General features: G+C 41.9%; 1 protein-coding gene across 6 annotated transcripts in view; it reads left to right on the plus strand.

Moving 5' to 3' along the window:
* Positions 1-19,763, plus strand: part of fat3a (FAT atypical cadherin 3a) — a 69,676-nt gene that overhangs the window by 11,224 nt on the left and 38,689 nt on the right. For 3 of the 6 annotated variants that reach the window (XM_032545287.1, XM_032545290.1, XM_032545288.1), the window contains exons 2-8: positions 2,788-6,108; positions 6,708-7,031; positions 9,683-9,744; positions 10,283-10,597; positions 11,057-11,267; positions 12,643-12,711; positions 15,365-15,504. In XM_032545287.1, the coding sequence (XP_032401178.1) occupies positions 2,817-6,108; positions 6,708-7,031; positions 9,683-9,744; positions 10,283-10,597; positions 11,057-11,267; positions 12,643-12,711; positions 15,365-15,504 (4,413 nt within the window). In that variant the 5' untranslated portion in view covers positions 2,788-2,816. The remainder of the gene's footprint in view (positions 1-2,787; positions 6,109-6,707; positions 7,032-9,682; positions 9,745-10,282; positions 10,598-11,056; positions 11,268-12,642; positions 12,712-15,364; positions 15,505-19,763) is intronic. The other 3 variants (XM_032545289.1, XM_032545291.1, XM_032545292.1) reach the window with 1 other exon arrangement.

Genomic DNA, 19,763 nt, shown 5'->3' on the forward strand with positions numbered 1-19,763 from the left:
CACACACACACACACACCCACACACACACACACCGACACGCGCCCGCACGGTCACACGCACACGCCACACACACGCACACACAAAACAAACAGTGATGATCTACTGGCTCATCGTCATGTATTAATATTGAGATCTGAGTGTTTGACCCCCACAGTTCATCTGAAACATGCTGAATGGATGCATCAGACTGGAAGCAGTTTGTTCACATCTCACTGCCCTCATTAACATTTAACTCCACTACTCCATTTAACCCCAATCCCTCTGCACAAATCAGAAATGTTGCTCATTGTTTAGCTCCCTTATAAATCTCTTACTTTTCACAAAAAAAGACACATTAAGTGTTTCAGCTTTGTACAAATTGAATGACTTGATTGACCATACCATAAATTGTTTACATCCACCAAATAGATGTCAAATGGACAAGATAAACATAGTAAACAGATTTTTTTTTTTTTGTCTCATTGCACATGTGTCGGTAAAATTCTATAAATGTCATTTAATATTATGTTACTTTAATGTGCGAGTATTGGATCACGCCATAGACACCTATAAAATCTGAGCTCTGCTTTAAGATAGCTTGGCCTTTTTTTGTAGTTCTGCTTGAATCTGTTTTGTGTGTGTGTGTGTGTGTGTGTGTGGGTGTGGGCGGGCGTGGGTGAGAGGTGTGTGTGTGCGTGTGTCTGTATGTCTGAGAGAGAAATAGAAAAAGCGAGAGAATGAGAGTATCTTCTTACATTATGCAATCACAAAGGTAGCTTTGTACAAAAAAAGGATTTCCTTGCTCTCACTTGTGCTTTCAATTCTTCATGGCTGAACACAAACAAATATCAGAAAGTTGTATTTATAAATTAATACAATTTTTTTTCTCTACAGCTTCCAGATTAATATCCTGACAAAAAGAACTCAGGAAGTTCATAGTTGCCCTTTACAATGAGTGTTATAAGAGAAGCACTGTTAGCACAGAAGGTGTTAGCATGTTAGTAGCTGTATTGTTGATGTTCCAGCCTTTTCCTAACCCTCCTAATGTTTTTAGGTAACCTGAGAAAAGTTCAATGTTCTTTTCTCTCCCCTTCCCTTCCTGTTCTGTGTCATTGACCTGCAGGGCAAGTGATTTAGCAGGCCTGCACTTTCCTTCTTTCCTAAAGAGTTGATTGTCTACTTGTCCAGCACCATCTCTGTGTTCTGTTTCTTTCTGAATGTTTTAACTAGGTTAGCTGGGAAGTTCTCCTAAAGAGGAGACTCTGTTTCCTTATCCATGTGCCATAGCACTGAAATGCTCTAATTGTTGTTGTTCATATTGCTATGTGTTTTTTTTTTGTTCCAAAATCTTTTAGGTTGCCATCTTTGAAGTATAAGAAAACTATTTCTTGTTTGAGGTACTCTGAGCCTGAAATAATTTTGGGAATATTTAGTTTGTTTTCATGGATAAATTACCATCCTAAAACTGTGACAGATTTAACTTCTTGTACTTATTAGATATTAGATCAATTTGTGATATTGACTTGTTCAGATTTGAAAAAAGGGCCTTGTAGAGATGCAACAGTTGATAAAATCAGCCTTTCACTCTCCGTTTGGTCCAGTGGGAATTTTGTGGTGTGCGTCTGCTGTGGGGAGGAATTTGGCTGCTGTGGTGAACATGAATAGAGTTTGTCAGTTGCAGTTCCAGGGCCACACAGCTACACCCCTCCCCCATTTAACTGCCTACTGATCCTGTGAACTGTCAACATGAGCTCATCCATTGTAATCGTGAACAAACACACACCAAACTTAATATGTGTGTGATGCCTTTCCCATTAAGGAACTGGACATTTCAAACATTTTTACTGTTTATTTCTGGGATGAGAAAGACAGTACAGTGTATGTATTCTATCACAATTTGCAAAAACCTTGTTTTACTTGCAGTATTGGGTTAAGACAAGCAAGTACTGTATATAGCCCACAGAGCAACTACACACACACACAAACCCACACAGTATGTCTTTCTATATACTGTACATACAGACCGATAGAGTGCCATAAAACATATAATTACACAAGTTTGAGTAGATCTAATAAATTACTCTAATCCCTGTCTAAATAAAATTAATCCTGCCTCACAGTCTTCACTCACTTGATCAACAAATTAAGACTTGAAGCTCAAACATTGAGTTATTAGTGACATTGTGTTAGATTTAGTCATAATACACATTTATACATGTGAATATAAATAAATAAAGCATACTGCTTACACACAATTGAACATGCCAACCGTTTAGTTATCTACCCGTAGTGTCTGAGATCACTAAGCAAGCCATGCTGCTGGAGCTGACAGTCCCATGGGGAGATTGCTTGGAAGAAGCCTTTAAGGAAAAGGTCTCCAGGTATGCAGGGCTGGTCAGTGACTGTAAAGTGGGCAGGTTGGAGAGCGAGGTGCTTCCCAGTTGAGGTTGGTTGCAGAGGTTTGGCGGCTCACTCTTTGGTCAGAGCCTTAGTGTCAGAGTGTTAGCATCAAGGGGGAACGCAAAAGGAGAGCACCACTGAAGCAGCATAGAGGGCCTCAAGATGACTGTGGCCTCTGAGAGGAGAACTGTGGAGCCAATGTAGCTAGTTAGCTAGTTAGCCAATCTGGACAGAAGCTGAGGACTGATCATCCCTGGATGGGTCACCATGTTTAGCTGACAGACTACAGATCTCTATCGTAGGCCAAATTTGTATCATTTCTACATATATATATCCGACTAGCCATACTAGTCGGTTCCAACTTCCTGTGTCTAACACTTGTCATTGTTTATTTTTTTCTGTTTCAGGATGGCAATATGATGGGATAGATTTGAATATGGGTAAATGGGCAGGCATGCAAGTTCCTCTCCTCAGCCTGACTCTCCAACTCTTATTACTGATATCCAAGCCATCAGCCGGCTACAACCAGAACTCCCATGAAACTCAGGATGTGCCCAGTTTCAGCTTCACCCATTCCGTCTACCATGCAACAGTTTATGAAAACTCAGCAGCACGCACCTATGCCAACAGTAAAATTAAAATGGGCATTCACCTTACCAAAAGGTCCTGGGAAATCCGCTACAGAATTACCTCAGGAGATGACGAAGGGCTTTTCAAGGCAGAAGACTACGTGCTGGGGGACTTCTCTTTTTTGCGCATAAGGACCAAAGGGGGCAATGCAGCCATCTTAAACCGGGAGATTCAAGATAATTATGTATTGACAGTGAAAGCCTATGTCAAGGGAGAGTCTCTTCTTGAGGCCTGGACTAAAGTCAGCATTCAAGTGTTGGATATGAATGACCTCCGGCCCCTGTTTTCACCCACCACATACTCTGTGACCATAGCAGAGAGCACTCCTCTCAGGACTAGCATAGCGCAAGTTACTGCCACTGATGCAGATATTGGCTCCAATGGAGAATTTTACTTTTTTTTCAAGGACAAAATGGAACTGTTTGCAGTACACCCAACCAGTGGAGTGGTTTATCTTAGTGGAAAGCTTAATGTTGATGAACAGGACCGGTACGACTTAGAAATTATGGCGGTTGACCGTGGTATGAAGCTGTATGGAAATAACGGAGTTAGCAGCACAGCCAAACTTTTTGTCCACATAGAGCGTGTGAATGAGCATGCTCCAGTTATGACTGTAGTCACCCACGCCTCCTCTAGACTGGAGAAGAATAGTCTGTATGCCCTTGTTAGTGTTGAAGACTTTGATGAAGGCTTAAACGGGGAAATTGATTCTGTTATTATTATGGATGGTGACCCTTCAGGACAGTTTTATATAGAAAGACGTGAAGAAGAGGAATTTGCAATTAAATCCACTGAAATGATAAACTGGGAAACTTTCCCATATGGCTGTAACTTAACCCTGCAGGCTAAAGACAGAGGGACTCCTCCCCAGTTCTCTGATCCACAAGTTCTCCACATAATGTTTTCAAACCAGCAGACAACAGAAGCTAATTTTGAGCAAGAGTTCTATGTTGTTAGTCTCAATGAAGTTTCACCACCTGGCACAATTGTGGGGTTTTTTAAGATCAAACCGGAACCTGATGATGCAGAGTATATTCTGACACCCTCTGCAGATTCAACTTTTTTTAAAATTAATACCTTAACAGGTGTAATTTCCACTTCTCGCTGGTTGACCCATGTTTCCAAGGATATCTTTAGTCTTGAGGTGTTGGAGGTAGACAGCAATCTCAGAGCTAAAGTACAGGTAGCCATTGAAGATGCCAATGATAACACGCCCGAATTTTCCCAGTCCTTCTATGAGGTTTTTGTAAACGAAAGTGTACCAGCTGGGACCAACGTATTAACAGTTTCTGCAGTCGATGATGATAAAGGTGAAAATGGATACATTACATACAGTATTCATTGCCTTCAGCAACTACCCTTCAAAATTAACCAATTTTCTGGTGTCATAAGCAGTAACACAGATCTAGATTTCGAAGCCTCGCCAGAGGTATTTGTGTTTGTTGTTAGAGCTTCTGACTGGGGTTCACCCTACAGGCGAGAGAGTGAAGTCAATGTCACAATCCACTTACAAAATGTAAATGACAATAAGCCATTGTTTGAGAAGGTAGCATGCAAGGGTGTGATTTCTGTAGATTTCCCAGTAGATGAAGCAATTACCACAATGTCTGCAATTGACATAGATGAGTTAGAGTTAGTAAAATATAAGATAATTTCAGGAAATGAGCTGGGGCTCTTTGACCTCAACCCTGATTCAGGAGTTCTTGCACTGCGTAATTCCCTTTCAGCACTGAGCCCCAAGCATAGCATCTTCAGTTTAAAAATAACTTCCACAGATGGTGAAAACTTTTCAGATCCCATGTTTGTCAACATTTCAGTTGTACATGGAAAATCTCTTTACAAGCATTTTACATGTAAAGAAACCAGTGTAGCACAAAGGTTAGCTGAAAAGTTACTGACAAAATCCAAAGCTAGCACCAAATCTAAAACTGAGGAAGGTTTTATTGACCTGTTTTCTGTTAATCGACAAACACCCCAGTTCGACAAAGCTTTTCCCACCGATATCGCTGTGCAGGAAGACTTAAAGGTTGGCTCCAGTGTTTTCCAGGTGAATACGTATGATGGTGATACAGGTTTCAATGGTCAGATTCTGTACTCTATTTCAGATGGAAACACCGACAGTTGTTTTAACATTGGCTTGCAGACTGGTCTAATAAGTGTTTTTCTACCTATGGACAGAGAAAAGAGAGATCACTATATCCTCAACCTAACCATTTTTGACCTTGGTCTCCCACAGAAAGCAACTTGGCGTTTGCTTACTGTTCACATTGTGGATGCAAACGATAATGCCCCTCAGTTTTTACAAGAAGGATATAGAATAGTAATTCCTGAAAACACTGCAATAGGCACAATTATTATCCAGGTCGAGGCCACCGACAAAGATCTTGGACTCAATGGTGAGATAGTTTACTCTCTCTTGACAAGCATCACACAGTTTGACATTAACTCCACTAATGGGATAGTTTATGTCACTGGCCAACTAGACCGAGAGTTGGTTCCAACCTATAACTTAAAGATTAAAGCTCGAGACAGTGCAGCAAAAGGGAGACACAAGTTTTCAGTCACCATTTTGAAAGTTATTTTAGAGGACGTGAATGACTGTCCTCCACTATTCATCCCCAGTGTTTACAAAGCCAGAGCTCTTGAGGATCTTCCTGTAGGGACTGTTATAGCCTGGATCGAAACCCAGGACCCAGATGTGGGATTGGGAGGCCAGGTGCGGTACTCTCTGGTCAATGACCACAATGGATGGTTTGAATTAGATCGGAACAGTGGAGCCATTCGACTGACGAAGGAACTGGATTATGAGGTCCAGCAGTTCTACAACCTCACAGTGAAAGCCAAAGACAAGGGAAAACCTGTGTCTCTTCTGTCTGTCACCTTTGTGGAGTTGGAAGTAATCGATGTGAATGAAAACCTCTACTCTCCTTACTTTTCACACTTTGCCTTGACTGGAAGAATTGAAGAGAATGCCCCAATCGGAACTACTTTACTCCAAGTTAGTGCTCAAGATGATGACGTTGGTAGAGATGGAGAGATCCACTATTCCATTCGGGATGGGAGCGGGCTTGGAAGATTTGCCATCGATGAGGAAACGGGTGAGTTTTCTTTTATGGTCAATGAGTTATCCAGCTTGTTAGCAGAAAAAAAACAGCATTTTTTCAGTTAAATTAGACAGTATCTTGTATTCCTAAAGTTTGCGTGGTTAAACTTAGTGGTTTTTTATCCTCTCAGCATGAGGTTTGAAAGATAATCTTAACAAGCAAAATTTCATGACATTTAAATTGTTTGACCAATGTGATCTTCTCTCTGAGAATCTTAAGCATAGAGCCAAAGTGGATAACAATGGCTCTTTGCTTAGCGTTATTATCCATTTTCAAGACCAATCAGCGCCACGGCCTTTAAAGTTCCAGCTCAAGTCTTTAGATGTTGCTTCAATGTTTCCGTATAATATTGTGTCTAGACACTAAATGGAATGTTCTCCGGAGAGTCATGTTATGTTTGTTTTGGAAGTTAATTGTGCAGGATATTGTTGCATTCCCCTCTTTACATGGATTGCAAAATGAATTCAAAGTTCCTTATGTGCTACATTTTTCTATTCATCTATTTAATCTTTATTTTCTAAGCACATTTAATATTTGAAGTTGGGTGGATTTTCTTTGATTGCACAAAGTGTTTGCTGTGTCTTCTTCCTCAGGAGTGATCTACACCACAGACACATTGGATCGGGAAACCAAGGACTCTTATTGGCTGACGGTTTATGCCAGTGACCGTGGCGTTGTCCCCCAGTTCAGCACAACTGAGGTGTTCATTGAAGTGGACGATGTCAATGACAACGCCCCACTGACCTCCGAGCCTTTGCTTCGGTGCTCAGTACCAGAGAATTCTCCCCGAGACGTTTCTGTAATTCAAATCCACGCTCAGGATCCTGATGTCTCCCCGCCTTCTACTGCTGATTGGCTAAGCTATCGGATTGTTAGTGGAAACCCACAAAACTTCTTTACTATCAACTCTCGTACTGGTGAGTCATTTTCTGTTTCTCGGTCATGTAAGTTGAGTCTGTGAGAGTGGCTGGCTCGAGCTGAAAAGGGCTTTGAGTGGTAGGTATGACTTGAAAAGTGACATCTAGGTTTAATCTATTTACCATTTGTTAAAGTGTTTCATTGGTGGATTAAACATAATTGATGCAAAGACAAAGTCTCTACTTGTCTGGCAGCACAAGAGGATGTTTGTTTGCCATGGTCTTGTCTAATTGGTTACTAAGGAAGGGTGTTGCCATGGAATTGGGTTTTAGGCCAAAGTCATGTGAAAGAAGAATTAGAATTGTTCCTTTGCCAAGATATATCAGTTCTCCAAAGCTTGTAAATCAGTTAGAGTGACTATTAGTTATTGTTTGTCAACTCAGCAGTCAACCACAGTCATTCATTCATATGCAGTCATCTGTACAAGTGAATCAGCTTGGCTGTAACAAGCACAAAGGAAACTTGACTGGGATACTGTAAAGTTTTCTGACAGTTGAAACACATCTTTGGGTTTTTTCAGCCTGGTTCTTTTCCTCAGATCAAACGTTTGATTTTAAAGACATTAATGAATAAATTTCTGTTCTTACATCAAGTAGTTATCAGGTTATTCATAGTGCCTGTGTTCTGCTCTATTAAAGCTCCCTCCAGACACAGACACTCCAGTTCTGTGTGTAGATGGTCAGCATTCATTCCTTACCATTTTTTAATCTTCCAGTTATGACCTTGTTCTGTGCAACACATTTGCTCGTTCTACTGCTGGATTCTACATTTATCTCTGCTTTCTGTACACAAACCACAGAAAAGGATTCTCACCTTTGACCCCATCTCACCTCATGCCTCGTCACCTCACTATTTGCGTCTGTGTATCTGACCCTCACCTGCCTTCTTATCATGTCTCCACCCATCAGAGAAGATTTATCATTGGACGATTTGTGCATAGAAATCATCCTGGAAACTTTTCTGTGAAGACTCTATAGTCCAGTCAGACGTTGAGCAGCTGATTCATCATCCAAGAATTACTCCTGGACGTTTGTATGAGCAGTCTGTGACTCAGCCAGTTCCGGTTTTTAATAAATCCATTAAAACGTGGTCTGTGCTTGGTTGAGTTATTGGGTTCTCTGTACCAGACGTTACACTTATTAAATCTTGAAAATTAATCATGAAGGACTCCACCCATCCTGCACACAGACTGTTCCAGCGGCTTCCCTTGCTTGTCGCCATCGAGCTTACCTCACCACTGTAAAGCGGCCCAAACCAGCTCTCTGTTCAAAGGGTTCGAACCTCCTGAGCCACAGTCCCAAGCAGGTCAACCAGGGCTCTGTTAAAGCTGGTGGAGGAGAATCCATCAGCCTTTAAGTGCATAGCATCCGAACATCAAACCCCGCTTCATCTGATGGCCCGGTCAGACTGAGTAACCTGCAGCCAAACCGCCCAGCCACTCTCGTTAACAGCAGCTTCTCCTCTTAAACAACCTACACTTGGAATTGGGCTGAATTGATTTAGAAATCTGGAAAAATTGACCTCTGGGATTTATTTTTATTTTCTTAATCAAGAAAATAACCAATAGAAACCTCTGATAGTTCTGTTGAACACAGCAACCAACCTTAAACACTATGAAGAACTCTTAAAGGTGACAATATTAATAATCAAATTTTCATAGCTTCCGGTAAGACTTACATTGCTTTAATTTGCAGAGCTTAGCAGGCATGGCACACAGTAAAAAATCCAGCGAAACAGGAAAAGTCCATAAGTTGCAAAAATCATTGAGTTATGTTCCCTAAAACTGTAGCTGAGGGAACTTTTTGAATGAAATAAATTTGCAGGAGATAGAGCGAGAGGTTCATACCACATAGAAAGCCTTTCCAGGGTTGATCCATTTGTTCTTTTTGTGGAAAACATGGTAAAAATCCAATTTTCCCTGATGGGAAAATGTAGCCCCAAATATCAAATTAAGAAATTCCTCCACTTTTTCTGGACAAAACTTGTGAAAATTCTTGGCTCTAACAAAAGGAATAACCCAGCGTAAAGCAGCAGTCTTGAGAATAAACCCAAATTCTGAAACTTTGACCTTTGCCTCGTGGTTTGGCCTCATCAGGGTTGCAGTTGTTCGGTCTGATTGAAGCTCAGTTCTTCTCTCAAACCCAGATGGTCTTCATGATCTCTTCTCCTGACGTGAACACGAAGACTGACCCTGAGGCACGACCCCAAATATTAGCAAGTGATTCTGCTTTCTTGGGCGATGCCTTTGTGACTTTTTGCACAAACTGTTAAAACAACACATTTTTAGAAAATTCCTCTTTTTATCCCGTTGGAACTCTTGTGAAAGAGTCCCTCTGCAGCCCACTCTGTCTGAAACAACTTTCCCTTTTCTCACGCCATATCTGAGTCACCTTCTGTCCCTTATCTTACAGATCAATACATTTTATACATTTGCAATCAAAACATAATTTAAATAACATAGATTGCCTTTGTACATCACATTAATTCCCAGTTATTGATGTCATTTATTTATTTATTTACTAAGCTTCCTGATCTGGGACCTGAGTCCAAATTCCGAACTTCCAAATTCCAAATGCGAAAATGCGAGCTAGTATGACAATAAAACCCTTGGATCCTTGAATGTAATAACTGCTTCTGTTTTCTTCCTCAGGACTGATCACTACAACCTCTCGGAAACTGGACCGTGAACAACAACAGGAGCACGCTTTAGAGGTGAGGAAATCTTTCCTAATTCGTATAAAAATTTCATCCGGCATCTGGTCTTTTGTTCTTGAAGCCAGAGGTGATCACTGAGACGTGGGATTAATCATTTTGACATTCCATTCTGACATTTGTTATTTCAGTTAAGTACTATCAGAACTCTGGTACTCTATATGTTGCTCATATACAGCAGATTGATAAAATACTAAGACCTGTTATTTTGTTGCCCACTTTTACCACCCTATCAATCTTTATTTTGAAATCAGGAAAAGATGGAAAGAGTAGGAAAATACTTATGTCCGTATGCTGTCTTGAAATGAAGAGTAGGATGGTCTGAGCAGCCCAACTGTCTGTTTCTAATGTCAGTGAGTTAAACATTTGTGAGAATTCAAAGATTGCAGTTTACTAACAGATGCTATCATCGGCAAGACCTATAAAGTCTGCAATGAAAACAGTAAAATACTGCTGCTCTTGCTTCTCTATGGACTGTAATTTTTAGTGGATCTGGGGTATAGATGATGAATTTGAGTAACTCTTTCTGCTCCTATAGGTGCTGATTTCAGACAGCAGTCCAAGTCCCAAGAGCAGTACGCTGTGGGTTATGGTTTCAGTCCTAGATGAAAATGACAACCGACCAACTTTTCATGATAAGGTCTACCAAGTCAGACTTCCGGAGAGAGAACGAAGAAAGAAGGCTGAGCCCATCTACCGGGTGTTTGCCTATGACCAGGACGACGGGCCCAACAGTGACCTCTCATACAGCCTTGTGGATGGCAATGAGGATGGAAAATTTTTCATAGACCCCAAAACAGCTGTGGTGTCATCTCGCAAGGCCTTCACTGCAGGAAGCTACGACATCTTGACTGTATGAGTTCATTTTTACCTCTTGTTCCATTCAGTTATTCTAACTCGGTTGCTTGGATGGGTCCTATATTTTATTCTTACTTATTTTTGGCAGAAGACAAATGAGTATTCTACTTTCAGACATGCTGCCTTGACTTTCTGTAATTTAACGAATTGATATAAAAATGTCTCATATTTATAACTGGAAAGACATTTTAAAACATAGCTGCAAAGACTTTACCATTTAGTTACTCTGGAAACTAGTGGGGTTTATATTCCAAAAAATCAGCAGTTATAAAAGCTGCCTGATTTTTGAGTAATTCAAAAAATGTATTATTGCATACACTGCGATTAATATGATACGGAAAAATGTATTTATTAATGTCATTGAACTAGTATAATCACTAAAAGCTGATTCTAAACTTTTTATGAACTATTAGATTTAACAGTCATTAATTGCAGCCATTTTGTGCTTCTCCAGATTAAAGCATCAGACAATGGCCGTCCCCAGAAGTCTTCAACGGCTCGTCTGCATATTGAGTGGATTCGACGACCACCTCCTTCATCTCCACCATTGCTCTTTGATGAGCCGTTCTATAATTTTACCGTCACAGAGAATGACAAGGTGGCTGAGATTGTGGGTGTGGTGTCTCTACAACAGAACCCAGTTCCTGTTTGGTTTGATATCACAGGTAAAGTTCCCATGTAGGTGGACAGACATAACCATATGTGCCATTCTGGCTTATAAAAAGGACTCTTTTTTATTCCAAGTGCCAGACAAAAATTTCTGGCTAGATTAAAGTTGTCAACCTTTAGAAGACCGAACATCAAATAAAAATTATGTGCTTTTATTGTATCTTTTACTTTAAATAACAAAAATTCAAATGCTTTAGTTTTGCTCATTGTTAACACTTTATAACGAAAAGTTATAAAGATCAATTTGTGTACAGAGACAATGCAGACATAAAGCGGTCGCAAATAATTTTTTTAAGTCTATTGAACAATTCTGATGATTATCACAGTGACAAGATTTCAAATGTGTCTTCTGTTTCAGCAAACCTAAAGTAAAGAGTAACAAAATATCAAAACTAATTAAATTTATTTTCATAAATGGTCATATACTAAACACTGATTTCCCTCCAGAATTTAAATTCTTCAGTTTAATAATAACCCTTGTTGGACGAGCAAGACATCCTTGTAGAAATCCTATTTGCAGTTCTGTTTAAAAGTGTCATTGTTTTTTCAAGCACAAAACAATACAAATAAAGTTCCCACAACTGCCTTGACAAATGGAGGTCACTGATGTCAGCCAACAAAGTTCCAAATAGAACTGTTCCCAATTAAATCGCGAACCTTTATGCCACTTCTCTGTCACTAGTCGTCAAGGGATTGTTGGACACCAGTGCCTACCTGCTTAAGACTATTCAGACTCTTCAGGTGTTGTTGGACAATAGTGGAATGACCTAATAAGTGCTAACAGAATAGGGAGATCCCAGTATGTCTCCAAGAAACTTCTGAAGACCCAGTTCCTCAGAAAGCATCTCCTAACCCAGCACCTACCCTGTAGTTTCCTCTCCTTTGCTACTCTATCTCTTTCTGAACTTTCCTCTGTGTCTGTACTCTATTTCTATACTCTCACCTCAGACACAACCTGATCAGTGGTCTTCCTTCTCAGTAGATTATTAGCTTTGATATTATTTGAATTGTTATATCCCCATTGGTTTGTCACTTCAGATAAAAGCATCTGCCAAATTCAGATACAGAAACACAACTTAAATTTGAAATGGCCCACAGGGGGCGCTCCGTCCCAGGCTCCTAAGCCTAAGAGCATTGTACCAGCTCACAGGCATATAGTGATGCAACCATGCTGTGAGTCTATTTATCTGTTAATAGTACTGGTTCACAACTGAAGAATCCACAGCTTCACATCAGTGGGTGTTGTGCATATTTGCTATGAAATAACTAATGCTGTCTCTGTCCTCTTTTTCCTGTTTTCTTCAAAAATGTATTTTCTTCCTGTCTTACCCTTTCTCTTTTTTTCTGCCTTTGATACTTCATGCCTGGAAGGTGCCAGGCCTATTCGTGAGATGTTCTATATCTTGCAGAGCGCTTGTTTCAAGAACTGTTCCTCAGAAGGTATTTTATTTACACTTTTCATTTTGGCACAATGCTATCAGAAGAAATCCCTTTATTTTGTCGCCTTTATAAAAACAAAAATTTTTACTTGGTCATTCCCACAGTCTACCCTTCTTTTTATTTCCTGCCACTGCTTTTTTTATGTGCAAAATCAACAACAAAGCTCTGGTTGAGTGGTTTCATTTGTTTAAATTTCCCATTACTCCCTTTTTATCTGCTTCCATGGCTACAAGCCTCTGTTACCTCATTACAACTCCAGTTGCTGACCCTTCATTAGCAGCAGCAATAGATTTTTCATAGAATGCAACTGTCCATGTTATAGTATTCAGATGTATCTTCACTAGCACACTCAAATGGTACATTACCTGCTGATTTGATTATCAAACTAATGGCACAGTTTGTCAAAATGAAAATGTTCCTCTCCACTCCAGATTGAATGTAGAAACCACCTCCTAGAAATGGATGCTACTATAGGTCATTACCTAGGTCAGCTTCTTAGTTCAATCGTATGTATACCTCAACATACTGTGTTGGTTTAAAGAAAATTCAATATGAAATTAAATCTAAATTATGAGTGGACAGGAAAATCCATGCATTATCTTCCACTTAATCCAGGATCCAGTTGTGGGTTCAAGAGCCTAAGCAAAGAAGCCCAGACTTCCTCCTCCCCAGCCACATGGACCAGCTGCTCCAGAGGAATCCCACTGTGTTTCTGGACCAGCTGAGAATTATAGTCTCTCCCGTGTCTCCTGGGTTTTCCTCTGGGTCGGCTTCTGGTGGAATGTTTCCTGAACACCTCACCAGGAGAGTCTCCAGGAGGAATCTTAACCAGATGCCAGAGACACCTGGAAAGTCAAGACTCCCTGCAAATGTAGTTGATTTCAGCCTCTTGTATCCACAATTTCTTTTGGTCTCCACCCAGAGCTCTTAACCGTAGATGAGCGTAGGAACATAGACTGACCAGTGAATCAAGGCCTTCGGCATGTGGCTCTGCTCTCTCTTTACCATGACAAACTGTCATTGGTGAACACAACCCTGAGATCCTTAAACTCTTCCACTTGGGGCAGAGCCTTGACCCTGACCCTGAAAGGGCCCTTTACTCTTTTCCAGCTCAAGATCATGGTCTTGAATTTGGAGGTGCTGATTTTTATCCTGGCTGTGAACATATCTTCTTAACAGTGTGGCTGTAGCTGAAAATTCTGCTCATAAAGGTTATGAACAAAACTGGTAACAAAGGGAAACCTTGGTGGAAATCAACTCTTACGGGAAACATGTCTGACTTGCTTCTGGTACTGCGGGCCAAGCTTTGACACCACTCATACAAGGACCCAATGGCGCATATCAAGGGCCTGAAGAACCCCACAAAACTCCCCATATCTTTTAGGTTGCACTTTGTCTGATGCCTCACCTAGAACCTGTTTGTCATGGACGACAACACTACCAGTGGCAGAAACCCCCTGACAACTGGTAGGATCATTGGGACACTTAATCCACTCTGCCACCATAAGTTGGCAGCCCATGGAGAAGTGAAGAGGAAGATAGTTGGCTAAAGATCTAATTGCTAAAGCCATTCATGATTCATGGGTAGTATCAATATATATTCATCTGTAAGTGTCATTAAATAAATGATCTGTCTGAAGTCTTTAAAGGTCTTTCTCTCTGAAGGGTAATATCTGGCTCCATGCCTAAGCTTCCTTAAAAAAAGAGAGGAGTACATCAGGAAAATATAATTATTCTCAGATTTACAATACTAATACATTTGGAGAGTGGTTGATCAAATAGCCACAAAGACTCAATAATGGAACAATTACACATGTATAATGATTAATTAACTTACAAGACATAAATATAAATGTTACGACTTAAAGTGAATTCTCAAAAGGATTGGATAACGACTGTTCTGGTTTTCTTTAGCTGATAAAAGGATTATCCTGTTAGACAGTCTTCTCTGTAAAAGGCAACTCATGGTTAATGACTATAATTTAGATTTCTTAAATACCTGATTGAATGTTTGAAAAAGTAATGTCGAATTCATCAGAGCCCATGGAGAATCTTGACATAGTGTTTGTTTAGTTTGTATAATTGTTTGGCCCAGCATCAAGGTTGTTGCTGAAGGGAGGCACCGGCTGTTTTCACCTCAACACTGGTGTTGAATGGTTGGCACTCTCTTCTTCATGTTTCTTGGGTCATCTCATGAAATGACTCAAAGCTGATTTCCCCTATGTTGAAAATATTCCTGACAGTTTTCTTATACAGTTGAAACTTGTCTGAAGTTAAACCAGAGAAAACTTCTCTGGTTTCAGGTCAGTCAGAATCACCCAAATGATGTCTGAAGCCACAATAATGAGAGAAAATTTGTCAAACAATAATTTATGGACATCTTCAAAATCAGAAGCTTGACTATTATCTCATTAACTTCTCCTTTATTATTGGTAAATATTTCTCAAAAGATATTAAAACCATGCATAAGAAAAAATGCTGCTTTATGGATCAACCAGATTTGGGCCTGACACATTTTATTCACGACACTGTGGTGAATTTTGCTGTACACCAGGCTACATTTGTTCATTTAATTATGACATGTTTATTTTCAGAAAAACTTTGTATGACTCACACTGCATACCTTCTGTTTCCAACTCTTGTTTGGGGGCAGGTGGGAACAGTGACAGTGTGTTCGACGTGGAGAGGACAGCAGCTACCATCATCATCGCAAAGCCCCTGGATGCTGAGCAGCGTTCCTTCTACAACCTGACAGTGCTGGCCACAGATGGCACCAGCACTGCATATGTACAGGTGACCTCTTTCTACGACCTTCTGTCTTTCTTGTTGTATCGTTTAGTATTTATTGAATCTATTTTCCAGGTTCTTCATGAAACATCTCTGCTGTGTTGAAAATGGCGCCGGCACAGCTGGCTGCTTGCAGACGCAGCTCCCGTCGTGTGTGTTAATCTGTGTATATTTGCTGTAACCAATTAAGGATCCGTGCTTAAAGAACCCATAGATCATCAGTTAAGCTTTCCACAATGGCTGAATGTGGTTCTGTCGCTGTTCTCCGCGTTCTTCTGCTACTTTTTCTACTCTTTGTTACGGAGAACCTCGCCGAACGGAGTAGCGGCATTGTTTACTCGCGTGAACAGCTGATTGCACTGTGTAAGCCTCTGCTGCTGCCCGGAGACAGGCCTGTGGTCCCAGAGGAGTTACGGAGGAGACACTGGGGCTGCAGGTCTGGAGTTAAACGGAGGGAGAAGAGGAGACGGCACAAACCAGCGGTACCAGCGATTATTGTGGGGAACGTGAGGCCTTTGGAGAATAAGACGGACGAACTCACGGCACTGGTTAGGACCCAGAAGGAGTACAGGGAGTGCAGTATCTTCTGCTTCACGGAAACCTGGCTACACTCGCTTATTCCGGACTACAGCGTGGAGGTCCCTGGATTTTCCTTGGTGCGGGGGGACAGGGACTTTTCCAAGAGTCGGAAGAAGGGCGGCGGGATTGCACTTTATGTGAGTGAGAGGTGGTGTAATCCCGGTCATGTTAACGTGAAGGAACAGATTTGTAGCCCGGACATTGAACTTCTGGCTGTGGGAATGCGGCCGTATTATTTACCGAGGGAGTTTACGTCCGCCATTTTGATCGCTGTTTACATTCCCCCATCAGCTGATGCAGCGGTGGCCTATGACGTCATCAGCTCTACCGCAGCCAAACTCCAGACTCAACACCCGGACGCCTTCATGGTCATCACAGGTGACTTTAACCATGCCTCATTGGACAAAACTCTACACAACTTCCAGCAGTATGTTGACTGTCCCACCAGGGAAAACAAAATGCTGGATCTCCTGTATGCTAATGCCAAAGATGCATACAGCGCCACAGCCCTGCTCCCCCTTGGCAGGTCGGACCACATCTTGGTAAGGATGACTCCCAAGTATGTCCCTCTAGCGAGTAGGCAGCCTGTGCGCATCAGGACGGTGAGGAGGTGGACACAGGAGGCAGCTGAGGCACTGCAGGACTGCTTTGGGTCGACAGACTGGGATGTGCTCTGTGGGCCTCATGGGGAGGACATTGACAACATGTCTGACTGCATCACGGACTACATCAGATTCTGTGAGGACACTGTCATGCCAGCCCGGACCGTGCGCTGCTTCTCCAACAACAAACCCTGGATTACCAGTGACCTGAAGGCACTTCTAAACAAAAAGAAGATGGCTTTCAGGTCTGGAGATAAGGAGGAGCAGAGGAGAGTCCAGCATGAACTCAGAGAGACACTGAGGACATGCAAGGACAACTACAGGAGGAAGCTTGAGTCCAAACTCGAGCAGAACAGTGTGAGAGATGTGTGGAAAGGATTGAAGCAAATCGCTGGGATGAAGGGGAAAGACACACAGACATCTGGGAGCCTGGATAGAGCAAACCAGTTCAACCAGTTTTTCAACAGGTTTAGCTCACCTCCTGCTACTCCCCTACCACCACCATCCCCCCACACATCCACACTGCCCCAAGTTGTTCAAACCACCTACCGGCATTCTCCTGCACACCACCTCTCCTTCAGCCCCCATCCCCCCCTCCTCCCCCATCTCCACTGCAGACAACAACACCTACCCCCAGCTAACGGTGACTACAGGCCAGGTTAAGAGACAGTTGGAGCAATTACACCAGGGGAAGGCTGCAGGACCTGATGACATTACACCACGGATCCTGAAGACCTGCTCCGGCCAGCTGTCCCCTGCACTGGCACACATGTACAACCTGAGCTTGAGGCTGGAGAGAGTCCCGCTGCGGTGGAAGACATCACATGTGGTTCCTGTTCCCAAGAAGCCAAGGCCATCCGACCCAGAGGACTACAGACCGGTTGCTCTCACATCTCATGTGATGAAGGTCATGGAGAGACTGGTCCTGGCCCAGCTGAGGCATCGGGTGAGGACGTTTCTAGACCCCCTGCAATTTGCCTACCAGCCCCACTTAGGAGTGGACGATGCCGTCATCTTCTTGCTGCAACGAGCACTTTCGCACCTGGATGGTGGAGGAGACACTGTGAGAATCACATTCTTTGATTTCTCCAGTGCCTTCAACACCATCCAGCCTCTGCTACTGGGTGAGAAGCTGCGGAGGATGGGTGTCAACGACTCAGTGATCTCGTGGGTTACTGACTAGTTGACAGGCAGGCCACAGTTTGTCCGTCTGGGCAGTGTCCTGTCTGGTGTGGTGGTCAGTGACGTAGGAGCTCCACAGGGAACTGTGCTTTCTCCCTTTCTCTTCACCTTGTACACCACTGATTTCCAGTACAACTCATGTCACCTACAGAAGTTTTCTGATGACTCAGCGGTTGTCGGGTGTATAGGGGATGGAGGGGAGGGGGAGTACAGGACACTGGTGGACGGCTTTGTGGAGTGGTCGGAGCAGAATCACCTGAGGCTCAACATTAGTAAGACCAGAGAGATGGTGATTGACTTCAGAAGGAAGAAGACACCTTCACGGCCACTGAAGCTCAAAGGGGAAGTGGTGGAGGAGGTGGAGGATTACAAATACCTGGGAGTTGTAATCGGCAACAGACTGGACTGGGCATCTAACACTGACGCTGTGTGCAAGAAGGGGATGAGCAGACTCTATTTTTTAAGGAAGCTGAGATCCTTCAATGTGTGCAGCAAGATGTTGGAGACCTTTTATCACAGTGTTGTTGCCGGTGCCATCTTCTTTGCTGCTGTGTGTTGGGGAAGCAGCATCAGAGCCAGCGACTCTAATAGACAGGACAAAATCATCAGGAAAGCTGGCTCTGTACTGGGACTAAGGCTGGAGTCCCTGGAAACTGTGGTGGAGAGGAGGACACTGAAGAAGGTTCTGTCTATTATGGACAATAAACAGCACCCTCTCCACCCCATAGTGGACAGACAGCGGAGCACCTTCTCACATAGACTGCTCCAGCTCCGCTGTCGTAGGGACAGATACAGGAAATCCTTCCTGCCACATGCCATCTCACTGTACAATAAAAGCTAAATCATTGTTCTGCACTAATCAGTCCAATTTTGCACAACTGCACTGTGGCACACTTGCTGTACATATACATATTTACATATACATATCTGCATTTTTTGAATCTTTGCAAGGACTGCTCTTAAGTTGCTTTTTATATTAACAGCATTTTATATTTTACAATTTATAGCATTTTATATTTTATTTTATTTTTTTATTTTATCTACAACTACTACTCAGTGGTAGTTGTTATTGTGTCTTGTCTCTATGCTGTAACTGCGAAGTAATTTCCCTGCTGGGATGAATAAAGTACTTCTATTCTATTCTATTCTATTCTATTCTATTCTATTTTAGCGAGATGCTCACTAACACACAGTGAGCATCTCACTTGAAAGATTTCATCCTCTCTCTTTCAAGTACTCACTTTATGCTCATTAAGCCTTAAAGCATATTAACACTGCTGGTGGACCTGCTTCAGCTTGCTTGTTAGTTTAAAGTAGCATAATGAAAACCAAGCACAGATTGGCGTTCAGGACACAGAGAGGGAAATCCTTGTTTGGTGATTTCTATTAAAAAGTGTTTACTTTTCTCTGCCATGTACCCAACTTGACTATTTGGTCTAGTATAAGGATATTGAGTATTTTTATTGTTGAGAAAGGTAGATTGAATAGTGTCCATGATTCCATTGCTATTCTTGTAATCTTTCTTGTCATCTTCATAGTTTGTATTTAAATATTCTATTAAGACTTTGCATTGAATTCCTAATCTTGCGCAGACAATATATCATTTTATCTCCTATATGTTAGTAAGTATAGTGTGTGACATGAATAGAAAAGTGCTCGATAAAATATTTGGAATTTGTTTTGCTAAATGTGGACCTGTCATGATGCGTGTGAAAGAGAACTAAAATGCAGATGATGCCACATTTAATGTCACGATGATAAGAAATCTACAAAGAACAGAACACAGGAGAACAGGAAGTGGACAACAGTGGAATGTGGTGGTAGCTGACTGAGGAACTCACATACTAGAAAGTTTGATTTGTGGACAGAGAACCGGTGGCTGGTGGAGATCAGGGAGGTAGA

This window comes from Xiphophorus hellerii, chromosome 18 (genome assembly GCF_003331165.1).
Source record: "Xiphophorus hellerii strain 12219 chromosome 18, Xiphophorus_hellerii-4.1, whole genome shotgun sequence".
NCBI lineage: Eukaryota > Metazoa > Chordata > Actinopteri > Cyprinodontiformes > Poeciliidae > Xiphophorus > Xiphophorus hellerii.